The sequence below is a fragment of the Barbus barbus genome, assembly GCF_936440315.1.
Source record: "Barbus barbus genome assembly, chromosome: 8".
NCBI classification, from domain to species: domain Eukaryota; kingdom Metazoa; phylum Chordata; class Actinopteri; order Cypriniformes; family Cyprinidae; genus Barbus; species Barbus barbus.
The window spans coordinates 31,409,288-31,425,216 of NC_136736.1; the positions used below are offsets into that span (position 1 = coordinate 31,409,288).

At 36.6% G+C, this 15,929-nt stretch overlaps 1 protein-coding gene across 1 annotated transcript; it reads right to left on the reverse strand.

Annotated features, from left to right (window-relative positions):
- Positions 1-333: 333 nt before the first annotated feature.
- On the reverse strand, positions 334-14,188 carry LOC306874165 (tubulin alpha chain-like). Its single transcript, XM_079423992.1, has 4 exons — positions 13,897-14,188; positions 2,634-2,856; positions 1,442-1,590; positions 334-1,360 (listed from the first exon to the last, which is right to left on the reverse strand). Exons 1-4 carry the CDS (start codon positions 13,897-13,899, stop codon positions 386-388), a joined length of 1,350 nt encoding a protein of 449 aa, XP_079280118.1. The 5' UTR covers positions 13,900-14,188; the 3' UTR covers positions 334-385.
- Positions 14,189-15,929: the final 1,741 nt, after the last annotated feature.

Genomic DNA, 15,929 nt, shown 5'->3' on the forward strand with positions numbered 1-15,929 from the left:
TAGCATGATTTACAGTTCAATATATTATAGGCTACACACCTTTTAAATTTAATAATTATTAATAAATTGTAATATTAGCATATAAACAAATTATTAAATTATGGCTTTTTAATATTATATAATTATGTATAATACAGTTATTAGGCCTAAATATTAACATGATCATTACTAATAGTTAATATAATAATAAGTATCTTAATCATTAATATGATATGATTAATTGTAGTAATATGTCTTCATAAGCAGGGTTTTTAACCAAGTGTCTATGGACCGATGTATTTTAGAAAATGCCTGTATGTGACAAAGACACCAAATTATGAAAAGAACCACAACAAAATTAAAAGCTTTATTTTATTTGGTTTTTATTTGGTAAAAAACAACACTTTTAGAACTCTTCCCCTTCCCCATCTTCGTCAAATGAATCGATGCCCACTTCTTCATAATCCTTCTCCAGAGCTGCCATGTCTTCTCTGGCCTCAGAGAACTCTCCCTCTTCCATGCCTTCACCCACATACCAGTGCACGAAGGCTCTCTTGGCATACATCAGGTCAAACTTGTGGTCCAGACGAGCCCAGGCCTCAGCGATGGCTGTGGTGTTGCTAAGCATGCATACGGCTCGCTGCACCTTGGCCAAGTCTCCTCCAGGAACCACCGTTGGGGGCTGATAGTTGATGCCCACCTTGAAGCCAGTGGGACACCAGTCCACAAACTGGATGCTTCTTTTGGTCTTGATGGCTGCGATGGCGACGTTGACGTCTTTTGGCACCACGTCTCCTCTATACAGCAAACAGCAGGCCATGTACTTTCCATGCCGAGGATCGCACTTCACCATCTGGTTGCTGGGCTCGAAACACGAGTTGGTGATCTCAGCCACTGAGAGCTGCTCATGGTAGGCCTTCTCAGCGGAGATGACCGGAGCGTATGTGGCCAGGGGGAAGTGGATACGAGGGTAGGGCACCAAGTTGGTCTGGAACTCCGTTAGGTCGACGTTCAAGGCGCCGTCGAAGCGCAGAGAGGCGGTGATGGAGGAAACGATCTGGCTGATGAGCCGGTTGAGGTTGGTGTAGGAGGGACGCTCGATATCCAGGTTCCTCCTGCAGATGTCGTAGATGGCCTCGTTGTCCACCATGAAGGCACAGTCGGAGTGCTCCAGGGTGGTGTGAGTGGTAAGGATGGCGTTGTATGGCTCCACCACAGCTGTAGACACCTGTGGAGCCGGATAAATGGCAAACTCCAGCTTGGACTTCTTTCCGAAGTCAACAGAGAGACGCTCCATCAGAAGGGAGGTGAAGCCTGAGCCGGTGCCTCCACCAAAACTGTGGAAGACCAGGAAACCTTGCAGCCCTGTGCATTGGTCAGCCTGTGTGGAAGAAGGGAGAACAGTTGCATTTTATGTTCTGTTATGCTGAGCTCATTTGTAAGTAAATGTAAGAGTAATTACCAGTTTGCGTATGCGGTCCAATACAGAGTCAATGATCTCCTTGCCAATGGTGTAGTGCCCACGGGCGTAGTTATTCGCTGCATCCTCTTTGCCTGAGATGAGCTGCTCGGGATGAAACAGCTGGCGATAGGTGCCTGTGCGGACCTCGTCTGAAAGAATAGCAAGATAATACCATAAAACCAAATACTGACCAGTGCCGTTATTGTTAACTAAAAAAAAAAAAAAAAAAAACTATTGAAACCATTCTTAGTAATTTAAACAAAGCTGCAAACTAAAATATAAATATTAGATGAAAAACACAACTCTAATTTATTTTTATTTCAATTAGCTACCAAGGAAACATTGCCAACTTGTTAAAGATAAACAGAAATATTTAAAAACTTAGAAATAACTAAAACTTCAACTAACATTAAAAATAAAATAAAAGCCAACTCAAAAAAAAAATAATATAAATCACATAAGAATAATACTAAAAAAAAAAAAAAACACTGATCCTGACCTCTATCCCCCGGAAAAAAAGAAAAGAAAGTTGTGTTATAATAAACAAAAGTATGATACTTTATTATGAAAAATAATTTAAAACAATTTACATTTAAGTGAAATTATTTATATACAAAAGAGTTTTATTATAATAATTCAAATTAAATTATAAAATATACATATACAATATCACTGACCGTTATGAGAATAAATGAACTATATCAGTTTCCAAAAACTACTAAAACTTAAGCTAAAATTAAAATAAAAAGCCAATTCAAAATATTAATTAATACTGATCTGACCCCTAAAAACGAGTAACATTTAATCCTCAGTAATATAAACCAGATTCTCTCAAGGTAATGCGATTTATACTAATACCAATACTACTAATAATAAACTATTTTATTTAGTTTAATAATTATTATAATAAAATAATAATTGTAATAATTTATGTAAAAATGAAAACGGTTTACAATAAATTATTATTATTATTATTACTACAAATTATCTGACTATAATAATAAAAAAATTATTAAATTAAACCTGTGACTAATTGGGACCCATCACAGCATTTTGTTACCCTTTTGTTGAGAGCATTATTACAGTGTGCCAGAAAAGGTTATTTCTACTATAAATGCTGCAATGATTTTACTCATTTACGTTCCCAATGTTAAAATGACAAATACAAATTAAACACCATTATGATATTTACCAATGACTGTTGGCTCGAGGTCTACAAAGATGGCACGGGGTACATATTTGCCAGCTCCAGTATCACTGAAGAAGGTGGTGAAGGAGTCATCATGGCCACCCACTGGTTTGTTGCTGGGCATCTGGCCGTCGGGCTGGATACCGTGTTCCAGACAGTACAGCTCCCAGCAGGTGTTCCCCATCTGGACACCAGCCTGGCCAACATGGACAGAGATACATTCACGCTGTGGAGAGAAAACAGATTATTAACAACCATGTTGCATGGCATTGCATAACATATTAGGTGACGGTCATTTCCACAGTGTTCCTCTTACAGCTATAGCGAAAAAAAATAAAAAAAAGCCTATTAGAAGAATGTTCCCATTAAGTTATGAAAACGTTATTTCAGAATATTCAAAATGTACAGATTTTTCAATGTTTATTCATAACTTTAACAGAACCTTGCCAGAATATTTTGAACATTCCCTGTTACCTTTATAGAACATTTAGTGGTTCAAGTCAATATTAAAATCAAAATCAACCCTATATTTACTTTCATAATACACATTCAATTTCCTGTCTTTTCTGTTCCATATCTAAAGATGCAAAAATGTCAAACACAAACAATAAACAACAGGATTTTAACCGCATAATAACAAATTCAAAATAAAAGTCTCCCATTTTCAAACTTTCATTTTGCCCACCAGGGGGCAGAAGCTAAAAAACCCCCAAAAAAACAAAACAAATTGTCCTGTAATGGACCAACCGCTGACATCTGCAGCTGACAGGACAGAGTAGAGTGTTGGCTCAATCTCTCAAAGCCCCCAAACATGTTTGTCGTCAGGGTCTGTGCTTATCTAGATGACAACCCTGAGATAAAGTCCTAGCCAGGCTTGAATTAATATTATAGCATGTTAAACACCTCTGTTTGTTTGAAAAGGGAGTTTCCTGAAAGACTCGTCCTGGGAAGAGTTTATGATGTGACAGTTGCCAGATATGGCAGACAGACCTACTAACCCTCATAGCCATTATTTTCTTTTCACACATACCAGAGACCCTACACAAACACTATGTTCCCTTGCTCGTCACACACACTCCCTTGCAAGTCTGAAGACGCATGAAAAGGCTTGAGGTGTCGACAACAGCCCCAACAGGTTCATATCAGATGAGAGAGCGAGCTACACCCTAATGTGGAATTTATAGCATGTGTTCTAAAAGGGTGTTGGAAAGTGTTGAAAATTAATGGAGGGAAAAAGCAAATGAAGGAGAAGACAAAATGGAAAATTAGTTTTATGAACTAAAAACGAACACATTTTCATTCAAAATAAATTTGTTTATATAAACTACAACCCAAATTACAGAAATGTTGGGACGTTTTTGTGTTTTTTTTTTTTTAAGTTTGAATAAAACGAAAATATCTAGAGAACAGCTAGAACATCTAGCAACTAATTAAAGTTAATTGACATCAGGTCTGTAATATGATTAGCTATAAAAGGGCTGTCTTAGAGAGGCAGAGTCTCTCAGAAGTAAAGATGGGCAGAGGCTCTCCAATCTGTGAAAGAGCGTAAAAAGATTGTGCAATACTTTAAAAACAATGTTCTTCAACGTCAAATTGCAAAGGCTTTGCAAATCTCATCATCTACAGTGCATAGCATCATCAAAAGTTTCAGAGAAACTGGAGAAATCTCAAGGCCAAAGACTTTTGTTGGATACCCGTGGTCTTCGGGCCCTCAGACGACACTGCATCACTCATCAGCATGATTCTGTCATTGCCATTACTAAATGGGCCCAGGAATACTTCCAGAAACCACTGTCAGTAAACAATCCGCCGTGTCATCTGCAGATGCCAACTAAAGCTCTATCTTGCAAAAAGGAAGCCATATGTGAACATGGTCCAGAAGCACCGTCATATCCTGTGGGCCAAGGCTCATTTAAAATGGACCGTTTCAAAAAGTGGAAGAGGGTTCTACGGTCAGACGAGTCTGATTTACCCAGGCTGTCAGATTCAGATTCGGAATACCTGGCTGAACCGATCACTCTTCAGGAGCTGGAGTCAGCAATTCGATCTATGAACAAGGGGAAATCCCCAGGCATAGATGGCATTCCAATCGAATTGTATACTACTTTTTGGTCGGATATAGGCCCCCTCATGTTAGATATGATAAATTTTTTAGTTACTCAAGACTAATTTCACCCATCTATTAATATAGCTGTTATTTCTCTCTTGTTAAAAAAAGATAAAGATCCGACTTCCTGTTCTAGTTACCGGCCACTTTCTTTGATAGGGACTGATGTTAAATTATATGCTAAAGTACTATCTCGTCGTCTAGATACATTTATGTATAGGCTAGTTCATCATGACCAAACAGGATTCATTAAATCTCGCTCGGCTTCGGTTAACTTACGCATGTTATATTGTATTATTAATTCAAATAATAGTTTATCCTCCCCTTGCGCAGTATTATCTCTAGATGCGATGAAAGCTTTCGATCAGCTAGAATGGAACCATTTATGGGCGGTTCTACAGCATCTGGGTCTGGGATTGAATTTCATCAATATGATAAAAGTTCTGTATCCAGCAGCCATTGTTCTCACAGGTGCTGTTCACTCTAACCCATTCTTTATACATCGAGGTACTCGTCAGGGTTGCCCGCTGTCTCCTCTGTTATTTGCCCTATCCTTGGAACCCTTAGCTCAAGCGGTCTGACAATCTGAAACTATTTGTCCCATAAATATACGGAATACTCTTCATCATATTTCTTTGTTTGCTGATGATATCTTATTGTTTTTGGAGAAGCCGTCACATTCTATTCCTCATGTGTTGAATTTATTTGACCATTTTGGATCTCTCTCTGGGTTTAAAATTAATTGGAGTAATGTTTACTTCCCCTCAATTCTAAAATTGATTCCATGTCCCATTCTATATCTATTCCATTGGTTCAAAACTTTAAGTAATTGGGGATAGATGTTTCTCCTTTGCTGCTGGAAATAGTCTAAATATTCTAGCCAAAGTATCCTCAGATTTGGAAAATTGGTCTCGTCTTCCTACTTCTTTTCAGGCCCGTATATAAGTGATTAAAATGAATGTTCTCCTGCGCATCAATTTCTTTTCTTCCATGATTCCTCTCGCTCCGCCGGTTGGCTACTGGAATAAACTAGATGCATGTGTTTCACGGATATATGGGATGGGAAACGTCCTCGTATTAAACTGACTACCTTACAACGTTGTAGATTACATGGAGATCTTTCTTTCCCTAATTTTAGACTGTATGCTCAAGCCTTTTCCCTCCGCCCTTTAGCAGTTTGGTTTGATTCTGACGCTTAGGTGTCTTAGAGCAATTGAGGAATCTATTGTTTATCCGTATAAATTGAAGCATCTTGTTTTTTCGGGAGTTCCGCTTAGGCAGTGTAAATATCGGTTTGGTCCCATTGTAACCCATCTCCTCTCCACAAGGAGGGTTGTTGAAAGACGTTCACAACTAGGTACAAAATGGCATAGGCATTCGCCTATTTTCCACAATAATAACCTTTTGTCAGGCAGTACTCCATTTCATTGTCCGCAATGGACTCATAATAAAGTAAACACTCTGGAGATAGCTAGGATTATAGTGGTTTAAAATCCTTCCAGAATCTTGCCAGACATTAAACATTTTATGAATCTGTCGTCTTCTCCTAAGTGTAATCTCTGTTCCCAATGAATTTTAGGCACGTTTTTGCATTTTTTTTTCTCTCTCACCTTTTTTGGACTCAGCTCTCACAGGACCCATCATATTTGTTGCGTACTGAGATATGTTTGACTCCATGCCACTTTTTCATGAATGACTTTTGGGACTTCAGCTTGTCCGTCCAACAAAGATCTTTACTGTTAGCTGCTCTCACAGCAGCAAAATAATTGCTGGTCAACCATTGGAATCCTCCTCACACAATGGACAGACGAACCTGGACTGTGTATTTGTTGGACATCTCAATGGAACTCTCTACTTCTCATATACATGGATCTGACGTGAAAACTATAAATTGAAATGTGTTTATTATTATTATTTGTTATTTTATTTATTTATTTAAAGTCTACCAAGGGGTGGGTTTCAAATTTGTACAGCTGATTTTTGTTTTGTACTACTGCTCCACAAAATAAAATTCAAACAGTTGTTAACAAAAAACTGGAAGCGTGTTCTACTGTCAGACGAGTCCAATTTTGACATTGTTGGAAATAACAGAAGCTGTGTCCTCCGGGCTAAAGAGGAGGGAGACCTTCCAGCGCATTATCAACGTTCAGTTGGTATGGGGGTGCATAAGTGCATACGGTATGGGCAGCTAGCATGTTTTGGAAGGCACTAAGAATGCCGAAAGGTATATAATGTTTTAGAGCAACATATGCTCCCCTCCAGACTATGTGCATTTCAGCAGGACAATGCAAAAACACATACTGCAGCTATTACAACAGCATGGCTTCATAGTAGAAGAGTCCGGGTGCTGAATTGGCCCGTCTGCAGTCCAGATCTTTCACCTATAGAGAACATTCGGCTCATCATTGAATGAAAAATAAGTCAAAGATGACCACAAACTCTTCAGCAGCTGGAAACCTATATCAGGCAAGAATGGGACCAAATTCCAACATAAAAACTCCAGAAACTCATAACCTCGATGCCCAGATGTCTTCAAACTGTTTTAAGAAGAGGAGATGTTACACCATGGTAAACATGCCCCCGTCCCAACTACGAGACCTGTAGCAGGCATCAAATCTGAAATGAGCTCATTTTGTGCATAATTTAAAATTTCTCAGTTTAAACATTTGTTATGTTTATCCATGTTCTATTGTGAATAAAATATTGGCTCATGTGATTTGAAAGTGTTTTAGTTTTCATTTTATTCAAATTTAAAAAACGTCCCAACATTTCCGGAGTTCGGGTTGTACCATTCAAAAGAACAGGGTTGAAAAAAAAAAAAAAAGAAAACACTGATTCAGCAAGGATGCATTAAATTAACCAAAAGTAAAAGTTCTATTTCTATGTTTCCAAAAAATATAATGCAGCACAACTGTTTTTGACACGGGAAAGAAGAAATGTTTCTTGAGCATCAAATCAGCATATTAGAACGTTTTCCTGAAGGATCATGTGACCCTGAAGCCTGGAAATTGGCCTTTGCATTACAAAAAATACATTTTAAAATGCAAAACATTTATTGATATTGTAATAGGCCTAATATATAATAAAATTGCTGTTTTTACTGTAATTTAGATTAAATAAAAACAGCTTTGGTTAGCATAAGAAACTCAAAAACATAAAAACCAACCTCAGGTTTCTGAACGAAAGTGTAAAATAAAATATAATAAAATACACTTACAGAATACCAATCTCCAAAACACGATAACATTAACATTGCAAAATAGAAGAAGTTATTATATAAAAAAAACAAATAATAAACCATGATGCAAAGTGATTATATATATAATACACATCAAATAATAAATAAATGGATCTCATTATGCAAGAAAAATAAAAGTGTGAGGAGTGATGAAAGAAGCACTGGTTGTCATTCAAAAGATTTGATGACAGAATATTGTGATTGGCCAATAATAAATAAAATATTAGAGTTCCAGAATCAAATATTCCTTGACATATTCTGTATACAGTATGTGAAGGTATGATTCTGTATCCCTACTCATGGGTTTGATTCCCAGGACATAGACTGATAAAATGCAAATGACGTTGGGTAGAAGTACAAAATGTAATGAAAGCATTGAAGACACCAATGCAAAAATAAGAGTCACATGGTGGCAATAAAAGTGCTCTGTAATGATTCGGCCCCTAAATCTGTGCCTGCGCTGCAAAGAGGTGTCCTACATCAGCCAGAGAAAAAATATCCAGACTCTGCTCTCTGTCTATTGGTGAGTCAGTGGGGAGGGGGATGGTAGATTACACAGGCATATGGGACTGCCTAGTTTGGGCATGGCAGCCAGGTTAGAAGTGATTTATGGTTTGTTACAAGTCATGTTTCCCCACTAGCTCTTCTTCCCCCCCTAACCCTTCAACACCATCCCATGAGCCCTTTTTGCTCATCTTTTGACCCCACAGCGAGTTGATATCTTGTCTTCCAATTTTGTTTTTTTTCTTAATTTACCAATTCTGCTGACTCAATTTCTTATTCTCTCAACATATATGGAAAGTGAAATGTATGGCCACAGACTTTTTAAAACCTCACGAGTGAAATATGCCATAAATGTGTTTGGGAAACATGTTTGGAGACAATAATTATTTTTGCAATTCCATTAGGTTGTGCTAGTGGCATAGAATTACACATGAAACAGTATTTGCATGCATCCATGTTACTCTGATTTTATTCTTTGGGAACTGTTTGGATTGTTCAGAATAGAGTCATATCTAAAAAGGAGTTTAGTAAAACAACGCCCAAATAGCTGTTTGCCCATTTGTTGACATCATAACTGACTTGTCCGAGGTATTGTCATAGAATTATTTTAAAGGGTGGAGCAAGCCATTTTATTTTGGTGAATGATTACAAATGATTATTTCTTTAGAATAACAACAACTAAATTTATCATTTAGTTTTAGTATTTACTTTAACATTGTCAATTTATGTTGACTTAAACGGAAATAATTATCTTAAAACTCACAAATTCACTCATTTACATAAGTGAATTCGACATTTGTTTCCATCTTCAATCTATTCTGTATAATGATTGCAAAAAAGCAAATAAGTGACTTGTGGTTACAAATGAGATCCGACAGACTAAAGTTTGTTAATTGTTAACTTTACTGTGCATGGCATTACCTCATGAGTTGTAAAGAAGAGAACAGAAATGCTTTTCATGAGATATAAAAAAATAAATAAAATAAACTAGCCATTTCATGTCACAAACATGTTTTAGACAGCCAGCTTGCAAAATATTAATGTTGATGACAATCAGTCTCTTATGAAATGTTTCTAAAGGTCATGGTGGCATCCAAAGCACCCAAAAGACAAACACAAATGCCTCAGGGGTGTGATTTTAGGACCTTTAGAATGCGAGAACCATTTGTCCTTGGAATTCGGAACAACAGCTCATTATTGCTCAATGTTACTCTGAGTAAGATGCACTTTTCTCTTATTATTATTCCACATATTTTCAACCAGCGTGACTATTTTCTGGATCATGGGACACACACAGATATGCTGAGAGCCACATCAGCGTTCAGTAAAATGACAAACACACCCATAACCGCACTACTTAAGACATAAAGCTCTCAGTAGTTTCCATACTGTAAATATGAAGTGGTGGTAAAGTATGGTCACACAGGTATATAAAAAAATAATATGGCATATAAAAGTCAAATTAAACATTAAGCATCCATTTCAGTAGCCACTTTCAAAGCTGCAGTCCGTAAGTCTTGCCTCTTTGTCGCCATCTGTTTGAAAACCTGGTATTGCAGCTGTATGGGGAATTATCTTTTTTTACGTGGGCTGTACTCCAGCACGGCTTCAGCGCGGATGAATCTAATGTTTTGAGGAGTATGTGTAGCAGTCAGTCACTGCACCGGTGTGGATATTTACTGTACTTTGCAATCACAGATTCTAGCCTATGTCTTGGAAATATGATCCAAATAAAACTTTCACCATATATTGTTATCTGAACAAGTAACAAGTCTGCCACGTTTGTTCTGACCAACTGAGGAAAAAAGCATTACAATAAATCGTGCTACCAACGGTGATTAAATCTAACTATCGTTTAGCTCATATCACATCAAACCGTGCAAATTATTATTACTTTATTCTCAAATTATTAATGTTAACAACATCAGTATATGGGTATAGTGTGTATTAACGTGTAGATTTCAATTTCTGTACGGTCTAATCTAATTGTCATGCCATTCAAATTTCATATTAAGAAATTATTTTAACCCAAAAAGCAAACTATGCTCCCTTCAAAATGGTTTTCTTTAAAATACAAATCTTGTGCAATAAGGCTCTCTGTAATCAGAAGCACATTTAAAACTGGAATATAATTTAATTTCATTCACATGCGTTTCATAAACAATCCTTTCTGGATCACAATCCGCCATCAAAATTATACATTTAATTACTCTAGCTGCTGTGAGAAAAGGCTAGAGACGATCCACCACCTGCAGGATCCTCACATGCGATAGCCTACTAGCCGGGACAAATTCTTTAGATTTACAGACGTGACGTAATAATGCAGCAGCATACTTGAATTTCCAGCGAAAACCTACCCGTACCACTCAAATTAGAAAACATTATTATAAACTAACTGTTGTGAATCGGGCTAAAGTAAGGCGATAGTTTTGAACACTGGCTGGTTTTGTACTTCCTCAAATATTGATTTCGGATAATAAAAATTAAATTAAAAAAAAAAAAAAAAAGTTACGGAATGCAGCTTTAAAGAGACTAGTAGTGAGTCACAATGGTTCTCAAAAGTCCAGTTGCATAAATGCTTATTTCCCAGGAATATATTGTATAAACATTTAACAATAATTCTAAAAAGGTTACACATTATTTTGCTGCTAATGGATGCAATTATAATTTATGAGTCATCAAGAGCATTAGAATTCTTTCCCATTCTTATTTTTGTTAATATATTATTAAAGTTCAATGTAGTGATGTTTCGTTCAACACGGAAGCTCCGAAGCTTGTATCACAAAATCACCACATTTCACATTGAAGCACGGTCTCTGAGCTTGATTCGTTTTGAGAAAAGCACATGATCTATGACGTCCGAAGCTTCATTCGCCTGAAAACCACGTGACTGCTTCAGTATCTGGTTAAAACGAAGCGAACCTCAATGCGGTTTCCTTACATTGTTACATTTTTATGTGTTAGCATTGTTTTTTTTTTTAAATCAAAATGTATATAATGGGCTCAAAAATGAACTTTGGCCATGAAATAACAGTCTAAGGACTGAGGCAGAGTTCAAATTAACAGATCATAGATTTAATTTATGAATTTATGTTTTATCTATTTTACTTAGTGCAAGTACACACCGACACAAATGAATGACTTTGTTTTATATTCTATATAAATAATGGTCATTGTCAACGAATCAGTAGAACCAGACGTGAAACCAGAGGCTGTAATGGAACATAACACTTTGGAAGTTATTCATTTTTATGACCACTAGATGGTGTCAGCATAAACCGTTTTGAGAAGCGCTTTTTAGAACTTCCGTATAAAGGTAAGCCAGCTCATAATCTTCCAGTGAAGCTCACTTTATGTGTGCTATATAGGTAGAGACTCTGACAGAAACCTCTCCTGTCTCATTCTTGTCAGAATCTGAGAAAAAAAATAATTGCGACACCGTAAATAATGACAGCGGCATTAACATATAGTTTCATGTTATTAAAGAACATATTTTATATGCAGGGTCTTGTAATCCCAGGAAAGTACCAAAACACGTAACTGTACATTTAAATGCTGACAAATAAACACTATCGTAACTGTTTAGGCAGTTAAGCTAATCTCTTAAAAGACGTCGTAATTGTATCCTCGATAATCAATAGGGGTGTAAGAAAATATCGATACACGCGAGTATCGCGATATTTTGTTTGGCGATACTGTATCGATTCTCCAAAACGGAATATCGATAAAAAAATTCATAGATTCATGGCAGTTGTTTCATTTTGAGTTCATATCCCGACCGCTAGATATCAGTCTTCATCTCTAAACTTAAACAGTGACAGGAAATACTAGCATCAGGGCACTCCACTAATGTTAGCGTTAATATAGTTCGCTGCCAGTAATAGAGGATGAAAGAATTGTTCCAGTTCTCGTTTCGGTGTACAAAGCTGAAGTGTGGCACCAATAGGGCTTTTGTGGTAATGTCCGCCCCGGGACCGCGGCGCGAGCGCAACCTTGAAAATTTTAAAGCCTTTGTTTCTCAACTCTATGCAGTAAAATTCACATTATTAAAAGTTCACTTTTCATTCATGAAGACGACATGAAGAAATGTGCCAAAAACGTGTCTTGGCGATAAATAAAAACTTTTTAAGAAGAAAATTAAATTACTAGGGATGCACGATATTGGATTTTGCCGATATCCGATATGCCAGTACATTGAATTGAAGTACAAAATTGTCAGTACATTGAAGCATTGAAAATAACTATAAATAAATCGCTGCATCCCCCCCCCCCCCAGAAAGATGCAGTGTTAACACTAACATTTTATTTTAAGATTTAACACTTGTAGATGTTATAAAACAAAAGAGTTGTAAAAATTCTGAAAAGCTTTTAGAGCTCATGATTTGTTTTAAAAATAAAACATTACACATTAATAAATAAATCAGTATATATAAAATGTATTTAATTTACAAGTGTTATGTTTGTGATCGTATCACTAGCACACCCTGCGCACATGCGAGTTTACATATTCCTCTTATTAGCAAGACATATCGGCATCATCTTTCATATCTGGCCGATGCCAATATTTGCATTTAAAGCCATTATCGGCCGATTCCGATATCAGTCCGATAATAATGTGCATCCCTAGAAATTACCATTATAACCAGAAGTTGGAAGTACAGGATCAATCATTGGCTGCAGCTGCCATTTCAACTGCCTAGTTTTTTCACTTTTCACGTCTATAAAATAAATATTACAACAAATTTAGTACTTTTTCGCACTGAAGTATAAAGCATAGCAAGTGCAGGAAATCACAGTCACTTGTAATTTAAATAAATAAATAAGGCCAGACAACAGCCTATAATGCTGAATTATTTAAATACAAAATAAATAAGATGGTATAACAATAATGCATTGAATATTTTGAAATGTTTACATCGTTTTATCCAACACAGACTTCCTGCTGTAGTTTAGTTAGTCTGAATTTAGTCTAAATCACTTAATGCACAGCTCCATTTTAACATCGGCTCGTCAGGTGATTCATTCTGTTGCCACTGTCAATCACAGCAATGACTCACCACATAAATTTAATATTCACTTTTGTCATTCCTGATACAGTATACATGGATATTTTGTCCTCTTAGACTGGATTAACGTGGTTTACGTAGAGAAACCAACCTTTCGGCACAGTAAAATTGACCGGAAATGACTGAGCTGGTTTATCTAAAACCAGGAAGTAATGGTGCATATGGTCAATTGTGATGAAAGCTTCGCCATCACTAGTTCAATGAAGTAGATCAAATGTGCATACTATATCCTTAGCTCAGTGTGACCTAATATGTGTGTGATTGCTCAATAGGTTTACTTACAGGCAAAGAAAAGTTCAGTAAAATTAGAGTACAGTACAATTAACTATTAACAAATAATATTCTACTCACCATTTTGCTTTAGAATTGGGATTTTTTGCCGGGGAAATAGTCTGAAGATCACTTGCCTTCTCACTGCGCACCTGCAATGTGGTATGAGTGAGACAGTCTCAGCGTCGCACTGACAGGAGGTTGCTTTTATACTACAGCAGCAGAGAGGAGGGGTGGTCTCAGCCTCACATGTCACGCCCACGGAACGTTGGCTAAACGTCTGGCGCATAGAGCAATGGCACCCAAAAGTGAAAACACTGCAGAAGTGTCGGATTTCCGGGAGGTGTGTGTGTCGCGTTCTTTAACGTTCCGCCTGGAAACAAAAGTATGGCGAGTGGATCATGCCACGGATTGCCTTCCAAAGGAGACGCATGACACCAACGCAGTAGAGAAGTACATGGCCACCACAATGAATTAATATCTTACCCTCATGTGTTTTTTTCTAGGTTTTCTTATTTTCTTTGTTATCTTTATTATCAATCATTAAATTTTTTATTTTACTTCCCTGTGTTCTGATGACATTGAATATATCCTTGATACAAATTGTGTATTGCATACAAATTTGTATGTCATTAATGTCATCTCTGTACTATTTACAAACATAATAATTAAAATATAATATATGACAGGAAAATAATAATATATGGAAAATACTGTTCTAATCACAAATTTAAAAACAATGCACATTTTAAAATGTTTTAACTAGGGCTGTCAGTAATGATTATTTTGTTAATCATCTGCTAAATATTTCATTCATTTGTATATTTTTGGTAATTAAGATAAGTGAACAATAGCTTTTAGGACAAATTAAATACATGTAATAATGCGGCAAAAATAATTGGTTGAAATAAAGTATCAAAAGTAAGTAGTCATATTGTTTTACTGATGAACACTATTACAATACATTAAGAAATGTATATACAATAAACTTACGTATTTTATGTATTATAACAAATGCCAGCAAAGGGTGCTAGTGGCCTGACGATTGTTGTTACACTTTACATCACGAGCAAACCATTGTTTATCTAATGTTTAATTGCATTTAATCTGTAATGTTTGGCCTCATATTTATGATAGAAATGCTACAGCCAACAGTTAAAGTTTTATTCTGAAACCTTAAACATTTATTTGCATATTTATAAATATATTGATGCATTCTCATGTGTTGCTGGCGTATGTTTTTAATGTATGTATGGTTTTGTCCACATTCCCAAATGCAAGTTATTGTGGGGAAAAAAGTATCAAGCATAGAATAAAATAATACATGCACCGTAAATGGTTTTGCCACAAACTCAACTCTGTTGAACAGAACAGTACCGGAGGGTTAAAGGGATAGAGATGTTTATGTTGTCCCAAACCGGGTGTGTCTCACTCGTCCTTAAAAGTGAAGCTGCGGGCTCTTTGATCGCCCCCTGGTGGTTGGCTGCAGTACAGGACATAAACCCCGCCCTCTCCATGTAAACGAATGGGACTTCAGTCAAAATAAAAAAATAAATTACACTTCCAATACAATTTTCCGAAATATGATTTTGGTCATTTAAGGTAGTTGTTATCACACTGATATATGTTCAATTGTTCGTTAAACTTACATGTAAATTAACTATCTAAAACTATACTGTCAATAAACAACAGTTACAAAAATTTACATTTACATTTACATTTAATTTTATCCAAAGCGACTTACAATTGGGGAATACAAAAAGCGATTCATCTTGAAGAGGCAGTCAGACAGAGGAAGTGCTCGTAACACCAAGTCTCAGTCATTGTTCAAATAAGTACAAGCTAGTAGGTGGAGAGAAAGATAGAGGGAAAGTTTTTTTATTTTTTTTTTGAGTTTAGGATGAAGTCAAGTACTGCCGAAAGAGATGAGTTTTCAGTTGTTGCTTGAAGGTTGCCAGGGATCCGGCGTTCCGGATAGGGGTGGGAAGATTATTCCACCAGCCAGGAATGGTGAACGAGAATGTTCTGGAGAGTGATTTTGAGCCTCTCTGTGATGGTACCACAAGGCATCGCTCACTAGCAGATCTCAAACTTCTGGAGGGGATGTAGGTTCG